The following is an 18,367-nucleotide window of genomic DNA, read 5'->3' as shown; positions in this document are numbered from 1 at the left end:
AAAGACAGTCTCTGAGTCCCGTGTTCCCTAGAGAATTCTGCCTGCGATTGTTTCTTTTTCACATCTGCTGCTCTGATTTTTCTCCACCTTTCCTAGAGTGGAGAATTTCCTCATTCCTTAAGTGTCTCTCTGAATTTTCAATATCAACCCACCAAGCAAACTCGGAGATTACATATCAGCATGAAATTTTGTTTTGTGTTAAGGTGTTTCATTAGCTGCGAAGTAGCAGAACTGAAGAGGTTTCACTGTTTCCATTTTGGACTCACAGGAGAGAATGCAAATGGTCAACATCTATTATGCTCAGTGTTGAATAACTATCTTTACTTCACATTCTCGGGCAAACTGTTCAGATTATACCGAGGCTCTTTTGGTCAAGATCTTTCTTAGTCCAAAGTTGATTATATCCCTTATCACTAACTTGTGACATGACATATATTAAAGCCCCATACAATTTAGTAGTAGTCTATGTTCTTTTGCCATAATATTCATTGTTTAATAAAAACATGCTTAGGCAGAGAACACCCATTAGAGAGTTCTATCATGCACAGTCTCCCTTCAGTGTGTTTGGAACATGGATAATATGTTCCCTTTTTCTCCATTTTTCTTTTTCTTTATCTTTCTTTAATTGACAGTGCTTGTCCTTTAAATGTTTTTCTACATTGTAAATTTTGGGCTGCTCTTCAAAGTTTTCTTTCCTAAAACGAAATTTTGAAATTTATTAATTTTTTTCTTAGTTTTGAAACCCTCATTTTATGAGAATTTGATGTAGTATGTCTTGTGGCTGCTACAGGTTATTCAGTTTATTGCTATAAAATAAGACATCCCTGTAGCTCTGAAGACACTTTAAAGTTTTTTTTTTCCTTTCTCCAAAAGTCTTTATAGAGTTGGTTATGACCTTGAACTAAAAGCATGTAGTAGAAAAACTGGGGTGGGAAACACAGTTCTTCATCTGCTCTGGATCTGCCACGGAAAAGGTGCATTACTGTCCCAAGTGAAGGGCACCTTCTTGCCCGCTCTCCTCGCTGTGCTAGGAAAATCCTTGTCCCAGAATGCCTTGCCACAGAGCCCTCCACTACCCTGACTCTGATAGGAAGGAAGCCTGTCTACATTGATGTTGGAGGAAGTCTAGGTTAATTTCTAGTAGAAACCAGTGGGTTTTCATTCTGAATTACTTGAAATCAGCTCTCTCTGTGACAACACTGTTTGGCAGTTTGGCAGTTTTTCATATTTCCTTTAAATTTTAATTATAACCCATCAAGTCTTAAGCAATTACTTCTGGGTTAGACTCTTGATGAATGTCATAGCAGGGTGTTTTAATTTAATGGATCCAGAAAAACATCTGTTTCTAATATTTTAGAAGGCAATTTATATGGAAATTCATCTAATACACAGTCAATACACGGAGATTTGAAAAATCAAAATCAAAATGGAAAATCAATCCTCTGTGATGTAGTCAGTCTTCTGTTAACAAAGGATTTCACTTATGACTAGGATCACCTGCTTCTAGTTAACACTCAAAATATTGCAGTTTTAAAAAGATGGCAATTTATTTCTTATACCCAGGTAATTGGCAGGTTCTTAGTCTGTGGCCGGTATTGTCTACTTTGACAGGGACTTGGTTTCCTTTCTTTTTTACTGTTCTGCTCTGCTGTGCACGATTCCTATCTGTAAGGACACTTTATGGGCCAAGATGGCTGCTGAAACTCAGCTATTACACGTGTGCTGTACATAGCAAGAATGAGCTAGGGGGAAAGGAGAAGAAGGTTAAGGTTTTGCTTTTAAGGACAGTTTCTTGAAGTAGTAGCCCAAAGTCACATGACCACTTTTAGCATCAAAGGAAGTATACCAGATGACCATGTGCCCAGGTATAATCTGAAATTCTATTAATAAGGAAAAAAAAAGACTAGATATTGAGAAATAGTGAACTATACCTCATAATATAATTTTCAGGACTTGTTTTTAACAGATCTTCTGCTTTATCACTGAACATGTAGAGAAGTCAATTGTTCTTCAAAGTAAATAATATATGTAAAAGGACCCATATGGCATTTGGCACAAAGTAAATAACAATCAGTGGTTTTTAAAATTATAACCCCCGAATGTACTTAATTTATAAGTTATGGGCCAAATGGATTTTAATAAGGGACATTTTATAGATTGTGCCTTGTATATTATTGTATCGTATTAACAGCAGGCCATAGGGCATAGATGTCATCTGCACTAGGGTCTCCAAAATACAAACAATGTTCTCTGTTCCTCTGCATCAAGGATAGATGAAAGGTTACAAGTGCTAAAGTAATTTCAAGGTAAAACTGGTATCACAGAAACTAAAGCTCAGAGAGGTTAATTGAGAAGCAAGTTAGAGATGCAGTTGCAAACAACCATTGGCCCAGTCATTTCATCCCAACAGGAATATAACTCCACTTCCACTGGCTATGTCACTTTGGATGGTATATGTTTCTTAATCTGTTTGGATCTTTGTTGTGTTTCCTTGCTTTCTGAAGTTGGGCAGTAAATTATGGAGCTGGGATTTAGGAATATATCCTCTCAAATCCAGGGCTTTTCCAGCCTGAACTTTGCTCAGATTCAGATGAAAGTTCCTTTGATCACACCTGCCTCATAACAGGTGACGGACCTGGTGAAGGAGCTAGAGGTGATTGTCCTAGAGGAGGCAGTTTGCAAGTTCTCCTTTTATAGCCCCACCGCCTTCGAGCTCACATGCCTCTTTTGTGTTCTGTAGGAGGAGAGAAGTGCTCCCAGTGCCAGCTGTTCACTGGGAACTGTAATGGCATAGGGGATTTTCTGAATTGAGTGGTTAACGTGACATCATCAGCATTTATAGAGCTTACCCATATATGTGAGCACTGCTATTTCCTTCATATTTGTCTTTATACTGACTTTTAAATTTTGACAGCTTCATTCTGAGAAAATATCTATAAAATCTACCATTTATGTGATAGTTAAATTTTCTTTCAAATACCCACTCAAATGAATGCAGCCATTAACCTTTTTACAGTGCATGTCTGTCTACTCATAGGCCCTCCATGTGTTCTAAAGTTTAGATGATAGATGTAACCAGGGAGACCAGTACAGTGCTTTGTAGATACCAAGTGCTCAGCAAATAGTAGGTCCTTTCTTCTTGGAAATTTCTTTGGAAATATGGGTCATGCAAGCTCGAAACTATTAATTCTTAGATCATGTGACAGTGAAATACCATAATGCTCTCTCTGGACGGTAAATCCCATGACAGCTCAGAAGCAGGAAAGGCTGAAGTACTCTAGAAGGCTGGAGGAAGGGAAAGGTGGCATGGGGAGAGCCATTCTGCCTACTCACTCCAGCTCTGTGGGCTCTTGCTATTCTGTGTGGTCCAGAGACCAGCAGCAGCAGCAGCAGCAACAGCAACATCACCTGGGAATTTGTTACAAATATGAAATCTCTAGCTTCTCTACTGAGTCCAAACCTGCCATTTAATAAGGTGCCCAGGTGCTTTGTGTATATGAGAAGCCCTGCTTTGGGTACTACTGTTGTTCTATTTAGAGTTAAAAAAAAAAATGTATTTAGTTGGGGCTAATCCTGATTCTTTGTGCATTCCCTAAACCAGAATTATCCTGGACTTAATCTTAATGCCTCATGTCAGCCCAGAGCCAGGAATCTCCATTTTCAGACAGTGTGCTATGTGATTTTCAGAAAAATTGTTTGGCAGTTGCCACACTAAGGCTAAAATCACTGATAGAAACCCTGCATTTATTCCTCAAAGGTGTTTGCATTCCAACAAGGAAGAAAGCTTTCCAGGAAAAGAAATGCAGCCCTAATTGTGGTGTTAGTCAGCATTAATGGGAGGATCCAAATTCCCCCAAATATACTTGGAATCCCATCAAAAGCCACATAATAATCAAGTTTCCAAGGAAGGCAATATCTTAGCAATGTCATAGTATTTCTTTTTTCTTTTTTTTTTTCCCTTTTTGCATTTTACATTTGTTTTTTTCTCAACATTTTGTTTTTTAGCCGTGCTATCAAGACTAACCAGGACCTTCTCCCAGAAACTCCATGGACCCACATTTTCTACAATGATTTTTGGGGGACTCTTCTAACCCACAGTGGCAGCCACAAGTCCTACCGGCCACTCTGCACTCTCTCTTTTCGCCTGAATCATGCCATTGGAGGGTTGAATCCCTGGAGCTACCACCTTGTCAATGTCCTGTTGCATGCGGCTGTCACTGGTCTCTTCACAAGCTTCTCCAAGAACCTCCTTGGTGATGGATACTGGACCTTCATGGCTGGCTTGATGTTTGCCTCCCACCCCATTCACACAGAGGCAGTGGCAGGAATCGTGGGACGGGCTGATGTCGGGGCCAGTCTCTTCTTTCTCCTCTCCTTGCTCTGCTACATTAAACACTGTTCTACAAGAGGCTACTCAGCCAGGACTTGGGGCTGGTTCCTTGGGACAGGACTGTGCGCAGGATGCAGCATGTTGTGGAAGGAACAAGGAGTGACTGTTCTGGCGGTTTCAGCAGTTTATGATGTCTTTGTCTTTCACAGGCTGAAAATGAAACAGATCCTACCTGCCATTTACAAAGTAAGTGAATGTTGGCTCTCGGGCATTGGATTACTGAGTAATCTGCTTGCTTGGTTCTTTGCCACCATTTAAAAAGCAAATTTGTTCCTCTTCAAGCAGAATTTAAAATAAGTTCCTTTCTGATCTTCAGTAAGTGGAAGTGTCCTTTTTGACCTTTCCCTACTAAGCAGGGTTTCCCTCACTGCTTGTTTTATTTCTCGGGTTTCTTATTTTCATGATTTCCAAGGTGGTAGAAGAATAATTTTGCCTTGTAATGAATATGTATCTTTATTGGTTTTAATTCACTGTCTATTTCTGCCAAAATCTCTGTAATCCAATAAATCACCTATAATGTCTATTTGTAAAAATAACTTAGCTGATAATTGAGCTTGATGCTGCGGGGTAGAGAGGGGAAATCCTCAGTCATTCCTTAGTATTACTTTTCCTGGTTTGGAAAACAACCCTTCTCTCTAGTGCACTGAGAAGTCAAATTCTTAAACAGCGATTCATATTCACCTTTCTCAAAGTGTATAAAAATAGAAGAGTCAAAACAGAAAGTGGTTGTTTATAAGTTTCGCCCTGAGGCCAATTAAGCCCTTCAGATTCTGGGTTTTACATTAGTTCTTCTGTATTTCCTTAGGGGTTTCAAAATGGTGTTGTTTCAAGGTCACAGAAGGGGTTTAGGATCCCTAGGTACTGAGAGATTGAGCTGTTTTTGCTACAGAGTTAGAGGGAAGACTCTGGCAGGACAGGGTGTCTCCAGAAACTGCCTGCCTTCCTACCTCCCTAACTTTCCTGCACTCAGAAAACGTACTTTGGTTGACTTTAAGAGTAAACACTGAATAGGGTCAGGAGTTGGAAACTTCAGCCATGTTTTAGGCAAGCTAGCTCCCACCTTCCTTTTGGACACAAGTGAGGAATGTTTTTTGTTTTTGTTTTTGTTTTTGAAGAAGAAGAATAGCTCTGTGTTATCCAGGCTGGTCTTGAACTGGCCACTCAAGTATTCGTACTGCTTCCATCTCCTCTATAGCTGGGACGGCCACTGTGCCCAACCAGCAAGGATTTATGTTTTGTATTCTTGCTTTAAAAAGCTGTTGAGTGTTTCTAGTTTTGATTACTTTTTTCCTCCAGTTCCCAACTTTTCCTTAAAATTGAATTGGGAAGAAAAATTTTTTTTTAAAGCAAGAGAAACAAAAACCAAAACATCTATTTTTAATTGTTGTCTTTTTCACTTGGTAGGCAGTGTAATTCCGGCTGTGCTTTTGCTCTGTGGGAGGCATAACCTTTTCACTTAGAACTCAAGTCTCAAGGGCTTAATGACATTCTTTTGTAATTTCAATTAAACACCAAATCTTTAAAGAAAACTCTGGGTAGAGTTTGATGCTGGAAAACAACATATGGTTTAAAAGCCAAGCTCTTAATTTCATGTTAGTTGTAATTCTTTCAAGGATATTTAAAGAGAGTAATCATTTTTTTCCTTTAAAATGATGTCATCAACAATAACAATCTCTTTAGAGATTCAAATAGAAAAAGTGTAGTGCATGATCCTTGTCCTCATTCTCTTTGAGGATGCATGCTCAGAAGCTTTTAGGACCTCTTGTTGCTAGCCCATGAAACATTGTGGTTTCTTAGGCCCAATTTCCATTTTACCATCTCATTATTTTTGATATGTTAATTTAGGACTTGCTTTTAGGACCTTTTGAAGTTCTCTGAGATGTTTTCAATTCTTGAAGCATGTTTTCAAGGGCCGAGTTGTTTACTGTAGCACTCCTTACTGTAAGAAAGTTCTAGGCAATAATTGGGACATACTTAGAAAATTATCTGCCTAAAATTAAAATTCATTTAGGCATTCTTTATTTTATCTAGCAATCTTAACTCCTATCACTACTACCTGATATAAATGAGAAATACCAGTAGCAGAGAAATCATAAGAGTAGTGAGTGTGAAGTCCCTTGTTTTATGAGAAGGGACTTAATAATGTTGAAGGTTCAGGGTCCTGAGATGTTTCCAAATGGATACTTTCCCAGACTCTGGCAGCTGCTGCCTGCAGGCCAGACAACAGCTGTGGTATAAATGGGGGCAGCAGGACCCTTCATCTGATAGTTAATGTCCCATCTTAGCTCTTTGTCATTCTTAGCTTTGGGGCCAATGAGCTTAGTAAGAGCATTGGGATAATAGATTTTGTGAATTTAGAAGGAATCATAGAGATCCTTTTTCCATTTACCTTATTTCCAGCTGAGGTGAAGGTCACCCAAGAAAGGTTAGGATACTAGGATCTTTTTACTATATGTACTCTGAGGTGTGGAGATGAATAAATAGATGTATGCCCCACTGACTATGTGGTAGAAAGGAAATTAATGTGGAATAGTATCATAAGGGCTGAGTAACCTTGGGCTGGTTGCATTATCTGCTTCTTCATCTGGAAATGGAGACAGTTATTGTTGTCCTGAAGTTGTTCTGATGATAGGAATTGTGAGGTGTTCAGTGTGAGGTGATCTGGAGTGCTGGGTATACATATTATTGGAGAGAAAGAGGCAGCATTGATGGATATATTGTAAGACTTTACCATAAGAGGACAAAAGATAAACTTCTAGTCGTCTTTAAATATACATTTGTTTGAAGTTGGTGTGGTGGTGCATGCCTGCAAACCCAGCAACTCAGGAGGCGGAGGCAGGAGGACTACAAGTTTGAAGCCAACCTGCACAATTTAGCAAGACACTATATCAAAAAAGTAAAAAGGGCTGAGGATAAAGCTGAGTGATCAATTCCAATATCCTCTCCAAATAAACAAAAACCATAGAATGATTTGACAGAGTATGAAATAAGAACTGCTTAGGAATCCAAGTGAAGCTTACAGATGCTTTCACATACAATCTCATGATTGTGAGGCTTGTGAAGACTGGATAGATTGCATAAGGAAGTTACAGAAATTCCCATATTCTAGATGTAAAATATATGGATTTTATGCCTATGGTGAATGATCAGAGATTCTTTCTGATAGAAGGGGATTAAAAGAATTTAGAGAGTCCTTTTCAACCTGAAAAGAAAAATCATTGTAAATATCTCACCAATCAGTGGTGCATTGCCAAGTGACATAAACTTCCTTGCCCTACGAAAATGGACAGAAGACTCCAGCATACAGATGTTTATGTCAGGCAAATTTAGAGAGCTGGTTAAAAACAGTGGTCCCCTTAAAACAGGGATTTGTTAGGATCAGCAGTGAGGGGGTCTCCATTTTTACTGTTTAATCCTTAATGTTTCTATCAAAGTAAGAATATCTAGCCTCTCTCTTCATAATGTTGGTGGGTCTGGTTCTGTAACTTTTATAATTATATTGTGGTCTGCAAATTCAAGTGTCTACCAGGGCAGTGCAGAAACCTTGGCACTACTGTCCTTCTCACACCCCTATTAAGGCAATAAAGAAATGCAGGTTTCTGTGGGACAGAGCTTAAGTTTTTTCTAAAAAGACAGAAATCTAAATTTCTGTGACATTGTTGTAGGGACAGACAAGGCAAGGCACTGAAGATAGCAGGAAACAGTTTTATTTGGTTACAGCCAGGTTCAGAGGGCAAAGCTTTTGCTGTAATCAATTAATCTCCTGAACTCTGAGTTCAGGTAGTTTCAGAATTTTATATCCAGCATGTAATGGGCAGGGCTCAGAAGTTCACAGTCTGCAGAAGGTCACATAAAAGTAGTTTTTTCTTTCACTGTTCTGGGCAAGTTAACCCTTTAAGGACAACACCTGAGAAGGGGAGAGCTTCTTCTCCTCTTTCTTTCGCACCCCTGTCAGCTGTTACCATGGAGCCCAATTGGTAACTTCTCTTATCTTAGAAATGTAGACATCTCTGTGAAGCCCCAGCTCAAGACCAGAGACCTTGTTTACACATTTCTACAAACTACTATACTGGATACATGTTTGTGAAAAACTAGTAATGGGGTATCCAGCACCTGGAGTGTGGATTTCTTCTAGGCTAGTGGCCAAGTAAAATAGGGCAACACGAAAAAAGGAAGTTTATCTACATTGAACTCTTTGGTAGAGACTCTTTTGTTGACAGTCCTAAAATCAGCCATGGTGAAGATTTCTGGAGAAACCCAGTTACGATTTTCTGTTGAGAAAGGGGGTGCCACTACAACATGCTCTATCTTTATATTTTTATTTTTTAGTCTATCTTTAAATACTGGTTACTAATTAAAAACAAACCCTTTGGAGGCCAGGCAAGATCTTTGGTATGGTCGGATTTTGACTCTGACACTTGTTTCAAAAGATGCATGTATTACGTACAAGGCTTTTGCACTTCTGCAAAGGAGATGTTGAAAGTTATATACTTCTTTGGTGAAGTATGAGAGAAATACTAAGTACCTAACATCCAGTAGATGTGGATATTTTATTCAGTATTTAATGAACACTTAGAGAGTTTACACCCGCCAGCCACTGTTCTCAGTATACTAAAAATGTTAACACATTTAACTTAACAAATGCTTATTGAGAGAAGTAATATGACGTATGAAATAATATGGTTGACTACTGACAGACTATAATTTTGTCAGTAGTTAGATTTGTCAGAAAACATTAAATATAAAACGTTCAGAAAAGTATATGAACAAAAATCAGAGTTTGAAAATATTCTTAGCTGTTAGCCTTAGGTGTCTGTTTCTCGTATTTCTTTTGTTATCTTTGGCCTCTTGTGCAACAGCTGGCACATAGTAGGTACTTAGTAAATTATTTAATTCACACTTAAGCTTTTTAAAGTATGTGGCTATAATGGTAAAGTGAAGTCCTGTACTCTTCCTTTATATAATGAGAATTTCCTTCCTAGGCTAATGAGGTCTGGAAGGTGAGATTGGAAGACACGCGTCAGAAAAATAATTTTTTTTTGACCTCTCACCAAATGATTGTTTTAGCATTCCTTACATTACTTTCACTTACTTAGTCTCATGTGGTCAAAAAACAAGAGGTAGGGGGAGGATCCTTGAAATATACTTAAAATAACCTTGTTAAAAAATACTGGACTTTTTAGTCTGCCTACAATTTTTTTTTTAAACAAGCCTTCCATTACCCTAGGAGGTATTTGGGTAATAAAATCAATAAAAACAACACTTTTTTTTTATCCAGCACCCGTCATTTCTTGTCTAGTAGCTATTTTCTGGAGTTTTAAAACATCTGTTAACTGTTTTAATGTGGACACATTATGATTTTTTTTTGTTTTTGTTTTTCTTTTTTAGCCTTATAATCACTTATTCAGTTATAGATAGACAATTTTAAAGAGAAAGAAGAAAAAAAAAAAAAAAGGAAATCAGAAAGTCTTTGTAGCAATTGTGATACTAGCCTGAGATGATTGGGAAACATGGACCCTTTCAGTTGGATCTTTTAAGAACTTCTCTAAAGATGATGACATTTGTTTGACTGTAGTTGCTTCCAAGATGTGCATTATCTTAAAATTAAATTTGGTGGCTCTACTTCACATAAACAAGATAAGTAGACTAAGTTCCTATATGGGAAAATGGGACGCATTGCTTCATTTGAAGAGTGAGTCATCTCTTTCTAGAAATAACTTTTTTTGTTGTTTTAATGCCAAAAAAGATATAGATTATGGAGGGTGCCCAGGGTCTGTGAAGTTTTTTTTATTTTTAGGTGTCACTGAAGCTTGTTTCTGTATTCAAATGTAGTGATCAGATCAAAACTAACAAATGACCAATATTGCCGAACCATTTATGAGGTTTGTCTTGAGAATGATTTTCAAACGTGGGAGTTTGTTATGTTCTAGGATTTTGATTCATTGCCTAGCTGAACACCATAGATGGTATACATGGTGCTTGTGTATGTCTGTTTTGTGTACTGAAGAGCAGGAGAAGGGAGATACATGGTCTCTTTGCCTGTTGACTCTACATGTCCTTTTTATATGCTTTATGGCAAATGATGGGCTCATTTCTGGCTCTGTCCCTTTTTGTTTCTAGACTAGGTTGTGATTTTGCTCAAGTAGTGACCCTCATTTCCATTACACTGAATGAAATATGATCTATTTGTTGTTTCTGATTTTCTTCAATTAACATCTGTGCCACTCTATTTCAAGTAGTATTTCCACTTTCGTATGACTTTCCTTTCCTTTCCCCTCTCTTACCCTTAACTTTGTAAGAACCTAGACATAGCAAGATCCCTGATTCTGATCTCCGTATTTCCTAGACTTATTGAAACTGTAGGGCTATTTGTCATGCACTTAAAAATGAATTTGGATTTCCTCCCAGTAAACTTGTTGTAGCATTTAATATTCATGACCTGTAGTACTACTATAAAACTTTGAATAGCTGCCAACAGTGCTAACCAGATAGTAACATAAATAAAGTCGAGGTTCAAAAATATTTTACAATTCAAAAAGTCAAAGATTAATAAGGTGTTTTATTCCTGCAGGTTGGCCCCTTGGCTCAGCTGATTTAAGATGATTCTATATTCTAGTTGCAGTTTAGGTTGAAGTTGAGTAAAATGGGAGGCCGATTACCATTGCAATCTTCTGTGATGCTTGCAGTAGAGACTTAATATTTGATACAGTGATCTATTCACAAATTGTTTTAAAAAGAAAAAGTTATCTTTTTTTTTTTTTTTCCCTTTTTGTTCCAGGGGTAGAACCCAGGGACACTTTACCACTGAGTTACATCCCCAATTCTTTTTGGTTTTAGTTTGAGACAGGGTCTTGCTAAGTTGTGCAGGCTGGCCTAGAGCTTAGCTCCTCTTGCCTCAACCTTCAGAATTGCTGGGATTATGGGTGTGCCCCATTGTGCCTAACAATGAAATTCATCTTTGTATCAGGCACTGTATTGGATGGTGTGGGGTTTCAAAGATGAATGGATAAGGGTCTTCTCTGAAGGACTTTATGGAGTAGTGTAAAGATGTAAAATACAGAAATGATATTCATGCTGGAAAGAAGTGGGGGAGGAGAGAGAGGCATTGGGAGTGCTGGGGAAGTTTAGAGGAAAGGGAAGATGCTTTCAGCTGAGGGGTTGAAGAAACTTTCTGGAGCAGTGGCATGAAAGATAGATGTAAACATTTATGATTGGCGAGAAAAGCAAAGAATGGGAGTTATAGAATAAGCAGAAACTCACAGGGTGTTACGAGGGACCACTAAGAAGTGGTTTTACTTATTTATTTACTTTTGCAATGGTGGGAATTGAACCCTGGTCTTCGTGCTTGCTAAGCACATGCTGTGCCCTGAACCTAATCTGCAGTCCTAGGCAGTGGTTTTAGCAGACAGATATGGTGCGTGAAGTTTACAAAGGAGAATGAGTCAGGGAAAGCAGATGAAGACCTGCTGGGAGTGTGTAATGATAGGAGGGCATTTTAAGGTTTGGTATGGCCTCCAGAATGTTGAGAGACAGTGCATAGTCTTTACATGTATTTGAACTTTGGCTGGACCACAGGAAGAATCTAGAAATGTGCAACCGTGCTCCAACTTGCTTCTTTGAGCAGGAAGAATGTCTCTAACCCTCTTTCCTTTCGGAAGCATGAGGCAAGGGTTCCTTCCATGAAGAAGATGAGAATTAGACTCAGGAATTGAAGTTTATATCGCATTTAGTGAGTATGCCTCATATTGGTGTACATCTCTGTCCTTAACATTAAAAAACATTTATTTTCTCAAGATGAGTATTATTTGACTTTTTATTTAGTAATATTTGATATATTATTATATATTCCTAATGAGAAAAACAGGGAGTCCTTAAGAGCTTTCTCCCATGTCCATTCTTCTAGCCTTGCTGAACAATGTTCAAATATGAGCATGAATGGCCACAAGTACAATATCCCTCTTTGTTTTGTACTTTTTCATACAGGAAGACAGAAAAAAATTTTAAGAGGGTCCTTTTTATATTCAGCATCAGCACTGAATTTCAACCAGTTAACTCAATATATTGTCAGTGAAAATGACACCCAAATTGGACCTTGTGATGAATAAATAATGAGTCTCATTGAAATCGTCTATGCCGTTCTCATAACACCACGTCTGGGGTGCATATTACATCACTCGGCTCAATTTTCCATAACCTGCTGCCTGGCAGGAATCAAATTGACTGAGGGGGGAATCTCGTGATTATCAGGTTACTCATACTTAAACTCAGCACTGTCAGTTTTGCAGAAAACGACACAGCTTGCACAAATTTGAAATCCATTGTCATTGTCTGGAATGGCTGATTCCTGCCTTAAATTCCTAGAACAATGGAAATACTAATTTAGTGTTGACTTCTCAGATAAAATTTAAGCTATGGAAAGCCTGAATCCTATGAGTATATTACAGATTCCTTAATAGGTAGAAATGAGATGGGGATTGGGATGGATAAAACTATTATATCAAAAGCATCCATAATTACAACACATATGAAATGTGATACAATGGTAAGGCCATTTGTATGTGTTATTTGTATGTTTTATTTTTCTTTAAAATTTCAGGTTTCATAATAATTGATCATAGTATTCCTTTCTTCAGAAAGGATAGTGAGAAATGAAGAGAGAAAAACAGCACCTCGTATTGCCAATGTCTGTGATGGTTTGTTGGTGAGAAGGTCAATGTGCCCTTGTTCTCTGTGTTTGTCTTTACAAGGCCACAGTGCCCAGATGGCTCTTGTATGCTCTGTTGGTCTGATTATAACTCTTGTATCAAGTGAGATAGCATGAATTCACAATTTAATACATGTTTCTTCAGTAATTTCGGCCTTCATTAGAGAAGTCAGTGTTTCTAAAGGACAATTTTTCTTTCTCTAGATGTTTATCCACTCAATTTTATAAAAAAATAGAGTACGAAGATAGTAATACTTCTCTTTGATAAGAGAGGGGAATCTGCAATTCCTGTGTTTTTATGTATTAGTTGTCATTTTGCTTATAATTAATGTTAGGTTCAAAGAAAACAGCAGGGACATCAAGGGGAAAAAGAAGGACATTAAAAAAAAAAAAAAAAAACGAGTTAGTTTTTAGTAACTGTAAACATGGGAAATATATCCAGAGTCTTCAGTGAGATATGGCTAAATGTAAACCACAAACCAAGGGATGTTAAATGCAGGGATTTTTGATGACCTGAATTTTAATTGTGAATTTCAAAGTAACCAAATTTTGTATACTTAAAAATCAGGAAAAGAATGAATTAAATATTTTAGTTTTGTGAATTTTGAGTTGTTAAATCTGTTAGCAGTACCATCCCAGACTTTCCAGTGCATTCTTAGTTTTTAACATATAGACACCTTACCTCATAAGTGCTCTTCTCCTATAACATAGTTTATATGATAGCATGTTTGTGTTGTGTATTCTGTAGGAAGCATTTGTATGTATACAATCATGTATAATGTAGTCAGATTATACTGATCTTGTGCATGGATGATTTGAAAGTATTTCCATAAGTTTTATGAAATGGAAAAGTTCAAATTTAGAAATTTTTATTTCTTCAAATTTGAAGATTCAGGCAAAAATCTGCAAGTTTATGTGTTCCACTGTGTATAATTGCTTTCTTCTTAAATTCTCTTTAACATAATGTGATAAAAATCAAGCATATTTAATTCTGTAAAAGGAACCACTGTTTCCTTTGAATAACCATTCGGTATCTGGCTAAGCTTTTCACGCAGACATTCTAGACTAGAGCTTGCAGATTTAGACTTTAGAATATGACTTTATCTTCTCACTTCATTAGAAACTCAGTCATTTTGTAGCTATGTGACCTTGGGTAAATTACTAAACTTCTTGGAACATCAGTTCATGATCTGGAAAATCAGGGATATAATATTTATCTTGTGTTGTTAGGTATGAAATAGTCAACGTATGCTCTTCCAGCCAGGTTCCTTTTCAATAGTAGGTATCATTACTATTATGAGCATTTTATTTGCATTTCTGCAGTATTTCAACATTCATGAACATTTTATCTGTCATTTTATGGAACATTCAGTAAGCATGGCTGTGTCTGTTCTTGAACCACATAGGCTAGTTAATGGAATGCATGGTGAAGTGTCAATCAACAAAGAATGGAGTGTTTGCTGTCCTGTTCATCAGTGCTGATAATTGAAAGAAAGTTGAGGAAAATCGTCTTTTTCAAGATAATTTTCCTGAACAGCATGATTTGATAATTATCTTTTGTTCGATTGACTGAAAAGAAGTATATATGTCAGTCTTTTATTTTCCTCTGTTGCTAGGATCTTGCCATCATCTCACACTTTTGTAGCTTGATTTTTCCCTTTTGGGCTCAGGAGGGTGCTGTTGCTTATAGATCTGAAAGTGAAGGGGAGCCAGGCCTTCCTGTTCTCCTCCCCCCACCTCCCTATTTCCCTTATATATCCTTTTAGCCAGGTTTATAGTAAGGAAGATTAGTTCACTAGTTTCAATTGCTTGCAACATTCAAGTCTCATTCTTCTGAGAAGAAGGAAGTACTGTTATCACCTGAAGGTGAATGCTAATCTCTTTCTTTCTCCTATTCTTCCCCAATCTGGCAGGCAATATTGTTGCAGCTGATTCCAGAATCTCTATTATAACACACCTTTTTGCAGAAAGGTTGAAGCTAGATTTTTTTTTTTTTTTTGTCCTCGGCCAGCTGTTTAGTTTATTTCCCCACCTCACAGGGAAGGCATAAAAAGCAGACACTATTGTCTTTAAAGCAATAGAAAACACTGCCAAACTTTCATAAAATGTTTTGGATGCCTTAACATTCAGCTGACATTTATTTTGCCAGAAACTGAAATTTTAGTAACTTTGCCTTTCTGAGATAAATCTATTGGTAAAATTGGTTTGATGGCAGAAAAAAATCCAATATTTAAAATTCTGAGTTAATTGACAGATGATACATGAAATGGGCAGCTGGGTGGATAGTGTGGCCATTTCCTTTAAAGATCCTTTAGAATTCATCATGAATTTTCTTTGAAGACCAAACTTGGGTGGTCATCAGCCACTCCTGGATAAGCTATTTTATACTAGAGCTTGCAGCATAAAACTGGTAGCTACTGAATATTTTGATCTGCTTATGTTTTGTTTGGTTTTGAGGGGTTGAGGGAGAGCTGCTGGAGAGGTGGCATGGGAGGAGGAAATTTTTTAAAAGCTTGCTCTGTGATTTTGATGAGTAGCTTGGTTTGGGACCCAGTGGTGGACTCTGAGAATTTATTCTCCTATATAATCTGGTTAAAAAAGAAAAAAAAAAAAAACAAACCACAGTTGTCATAATAAGATTTGATAACATGACAGGAATATTAGAAATCATCTATCTATCTACATGTCACCCCTACCTTTAACAGAATTTGAAGCCCACAGAAATTAGGCACTTGATGAGTTGAGAGAAGAGTCACATTGTCTCCTTTAATATTTAAAAAAACTTGATGCTGGGCTGGGTGGCACACCTCTGTAGTCCCAGCACTCCAGAGGATGACAAAGGAGGATCTCAAGGTCCAAGCCAGCCTCAGAAACTAAGGGAGGCCCTAAGCAACTTAGAAAAACCCTGTCCCTAAATTAAAAAGACAAACAATTTTTTTTTTTTTTTTTTGAGTTGTGGCTCAATGATTAAGCACCTCTGGGTTCAATCTTGGTACCAAAAACCAAACAAAACAAATCTTGTTACTATGGAAAGTGTTAATTTGCTAGTTAGACTTCAGCGACATGCTGCTGCTAATGAGTACACTCCGTGTACCCATTACTTAAATCCCTCATTAATCACAATTCTTTCTTTGTTGTTGGTACTAGGGATTGAACTGCTATGCAAGTGCTCTTGCCACTAAGCTGTATCCCCAGCCCAATTCACCCCTTTTGATTTCTTTAAGTTCTCTTTTCCACATTAATAATTCCAAGCTTCCTTTTGAAATTGTGTTGTTGTTTTATTTTTGTTTCTCTCTTGCTTTCAGGCCCCTCCTTTTCCTCCCCTCCCCTAAATTTGCTTCAATGGGCTTCCTTGTTTGAATTTTGTACTTAGTGCTCCAGCTTCATTTAAACCCATAGTCAGATGGCTTGTTTACTTTTATAGGGACTCTGAGCTTGACAAACTAAAATCACAGTGTATTTTTCTTCTTAATTTGGTTCTTTGCTTTTACTGACAGTGTGTCATTGTGTGAAAGAGGTTACCCCTCAATAGAGAGCTCTTCTTTTTGGTGATGCTAGGCTTCAGATTTGTCTAGAAGTGGAGAATTAATAAATAGGGCATCTCCTCTCTTACCCTTTTCCAACTCTTCCAGGAAGCACTGTTCGGAAGCAAGTATTGCAGCAGACACATCAGGAAGGTGTATGATCATTCATCTTGTTGATTATAACTCCAGGACTGCAATGGAACTTTTAAAAATGCCATGGCTATCGTCTGTAAAGCTTCTTTGACCCTAGAATATGACTTTAGTCTCTTGCTGTCTGGTGAATTTGAATGCATGACCATACTAATGTGAAAAGTGAGAATTTACCCCCACAAATGAACATATTTTTAGAGGTAAAATAGCAAGAAAGGAGAAAATAGGGTGGTGCCAGTTGAAATAGGCCGGGTGACTGAGGAAAGGACTGAATTTAAATTGTCAAAGCAGCAGCCTGAAGTTTCTGGATTTTGGACAGGATAATTTGTAGTCGTTGATTCTTTTGCATTCTGCAGTATAATCTTTTCCACTGCTGTACTGACTTGCATATTGTTCAAAGAGAAAGAAAAATAACCCATCTGAATTCATTAGCTTTCATTTGCATATACACAGATCTGGTGGTAATAATGATAACACCCACCATTAGGCTTAGGGTGTGCTAGGGAAGAGTCTTCTGAGCATTATTTGGTTCCATTCTGAGAGAGTAGGTATTATTAAGCTCATTTACATGAATGATATGGATAAGATAAACTGAGGCTTATGGAAGTGAAAAAAATTTGTCCAATGATTCACAGATCATACACATTGAAGAGGGAATCTCATTCTGAATTCCTGGCTCCAAAGCTCATCATCTTCCTATTATATTATTCTTGCACAATCTTAGTGAAAATGGAAGATCCAGGTAATATTATGAAAGCAATAGCCATTTTTTCCTATTACTTGCATTTAGGACCAATGCTGTTTACCTCTAATAACTTTAAACATAAATAATCTGTTCTTCCACATACAATAGCTAGTTTTATGGGTGATAAAAGTACGAAGATGCATCATCTTTTATCCCGACCCCAGGAAGTAGCAATCATGTATATAATGATGGTATTACCCTGCACTAAACTGCTAGTAGAATTTCATATAAAGTGCTAGAGAAGCACAAGCATCAGACAAATTAGAGAAGAGTCAGAGAGAATGGGAGAAATGTAGTGGCATATAAACAACTCAGCTCATACAGGTTTTGTTTTTATTTTTTTAAATTAAAGACCATTTCATGCTTATGTGTTTCATTTGTGTTCTGTGTCAACTTGTCTTTTCCCTGAGTGTCTCTCTCAGGTGATCAGACATTTATCAAAGGGTTTTATTATTATTATTATTTTTTTTGCTTTTGAATATGTAAAGATTATCTGCTAGATTCAACACTCTCTTCTAGATGTTGAGGATAAACTAGTAAAGAAAATAGGCAAGCTTGCTCCCTTGGAACTTACATTGACATTCTCAGAACAGTCACAATACCTCTGTGACTTCATTATTTTTATCCCATTTTTTCAAAGAGGTTGAATGAACTACTCTAAATTACTCAGTGTGCAGGAAGACTGCATTTCAAAGTAAAAAGTAGCCTAATTAAGGTTTTAGATTAAAGTTTTTAGCTGACTAGCAACATTACGATGAGTAGTTGGACTGAGGATGTTGCTCAGTGGTAGAACACTTGCCTAGCCTAGCATATGTGTGCAGGCCAGGAACCTCCCCCCTGCCCCTCCCCCCCTC

General features: G+C 37.5%; 1 protein-coding gene across 3 annotated transcripts in view; it reads left to right on the top strand.

Annotated features, from left to right (window-relative positions):
* Tmtc2 (transmembrane O-mannosyltransferase targeting cadherins 2) overlaps positions 1–18,367 on the top strand; it is a 377,339-nt gene that overhangs the window by 148,845 nt on the left and 210,127 nt on the right. The window contains exons 1-2 of one of the 3 annotated variants that reach the window (XM_048804524.1): positions 2,836–2,857; positions 4,006–4,576. The exons of 1 other annotated variant lie outside the window; for it this stretch is intronic. In XM_048804524.1, coding sequence (XP_048660481.1) covers positions 4,274–4,576 — 303 coding nt within the window. In that variant the 5' untranslated portion in view covers positions 2,836–2,857; positions 4,006–4,273. Of the gene's footprint in view, positions 1–2,835; positions 2,858–4,005; positions 4,577–18,367 lie in introns of those variants that run through there. One more of the 3 variants, XM_015482959.2, reaches the window with a different exon arrangement.

Source organism: Marmota marmota, unplaced genomic scaffold, assembly GCF_001458135.2.
Source record: "Marmota marmota marmota unplaced genomic scaffold, marMar, whole genome shotgun sequence".
Classification (NCBI taxonomy): Eukaryota; Metazoa; Chordata; class Mammalia; order Rodentia; family Sciuridae; genus Marmota; species Marmota marmota.
This window is presented reverse-complemented; position numbering and strand designations above follow the sequence as displayed.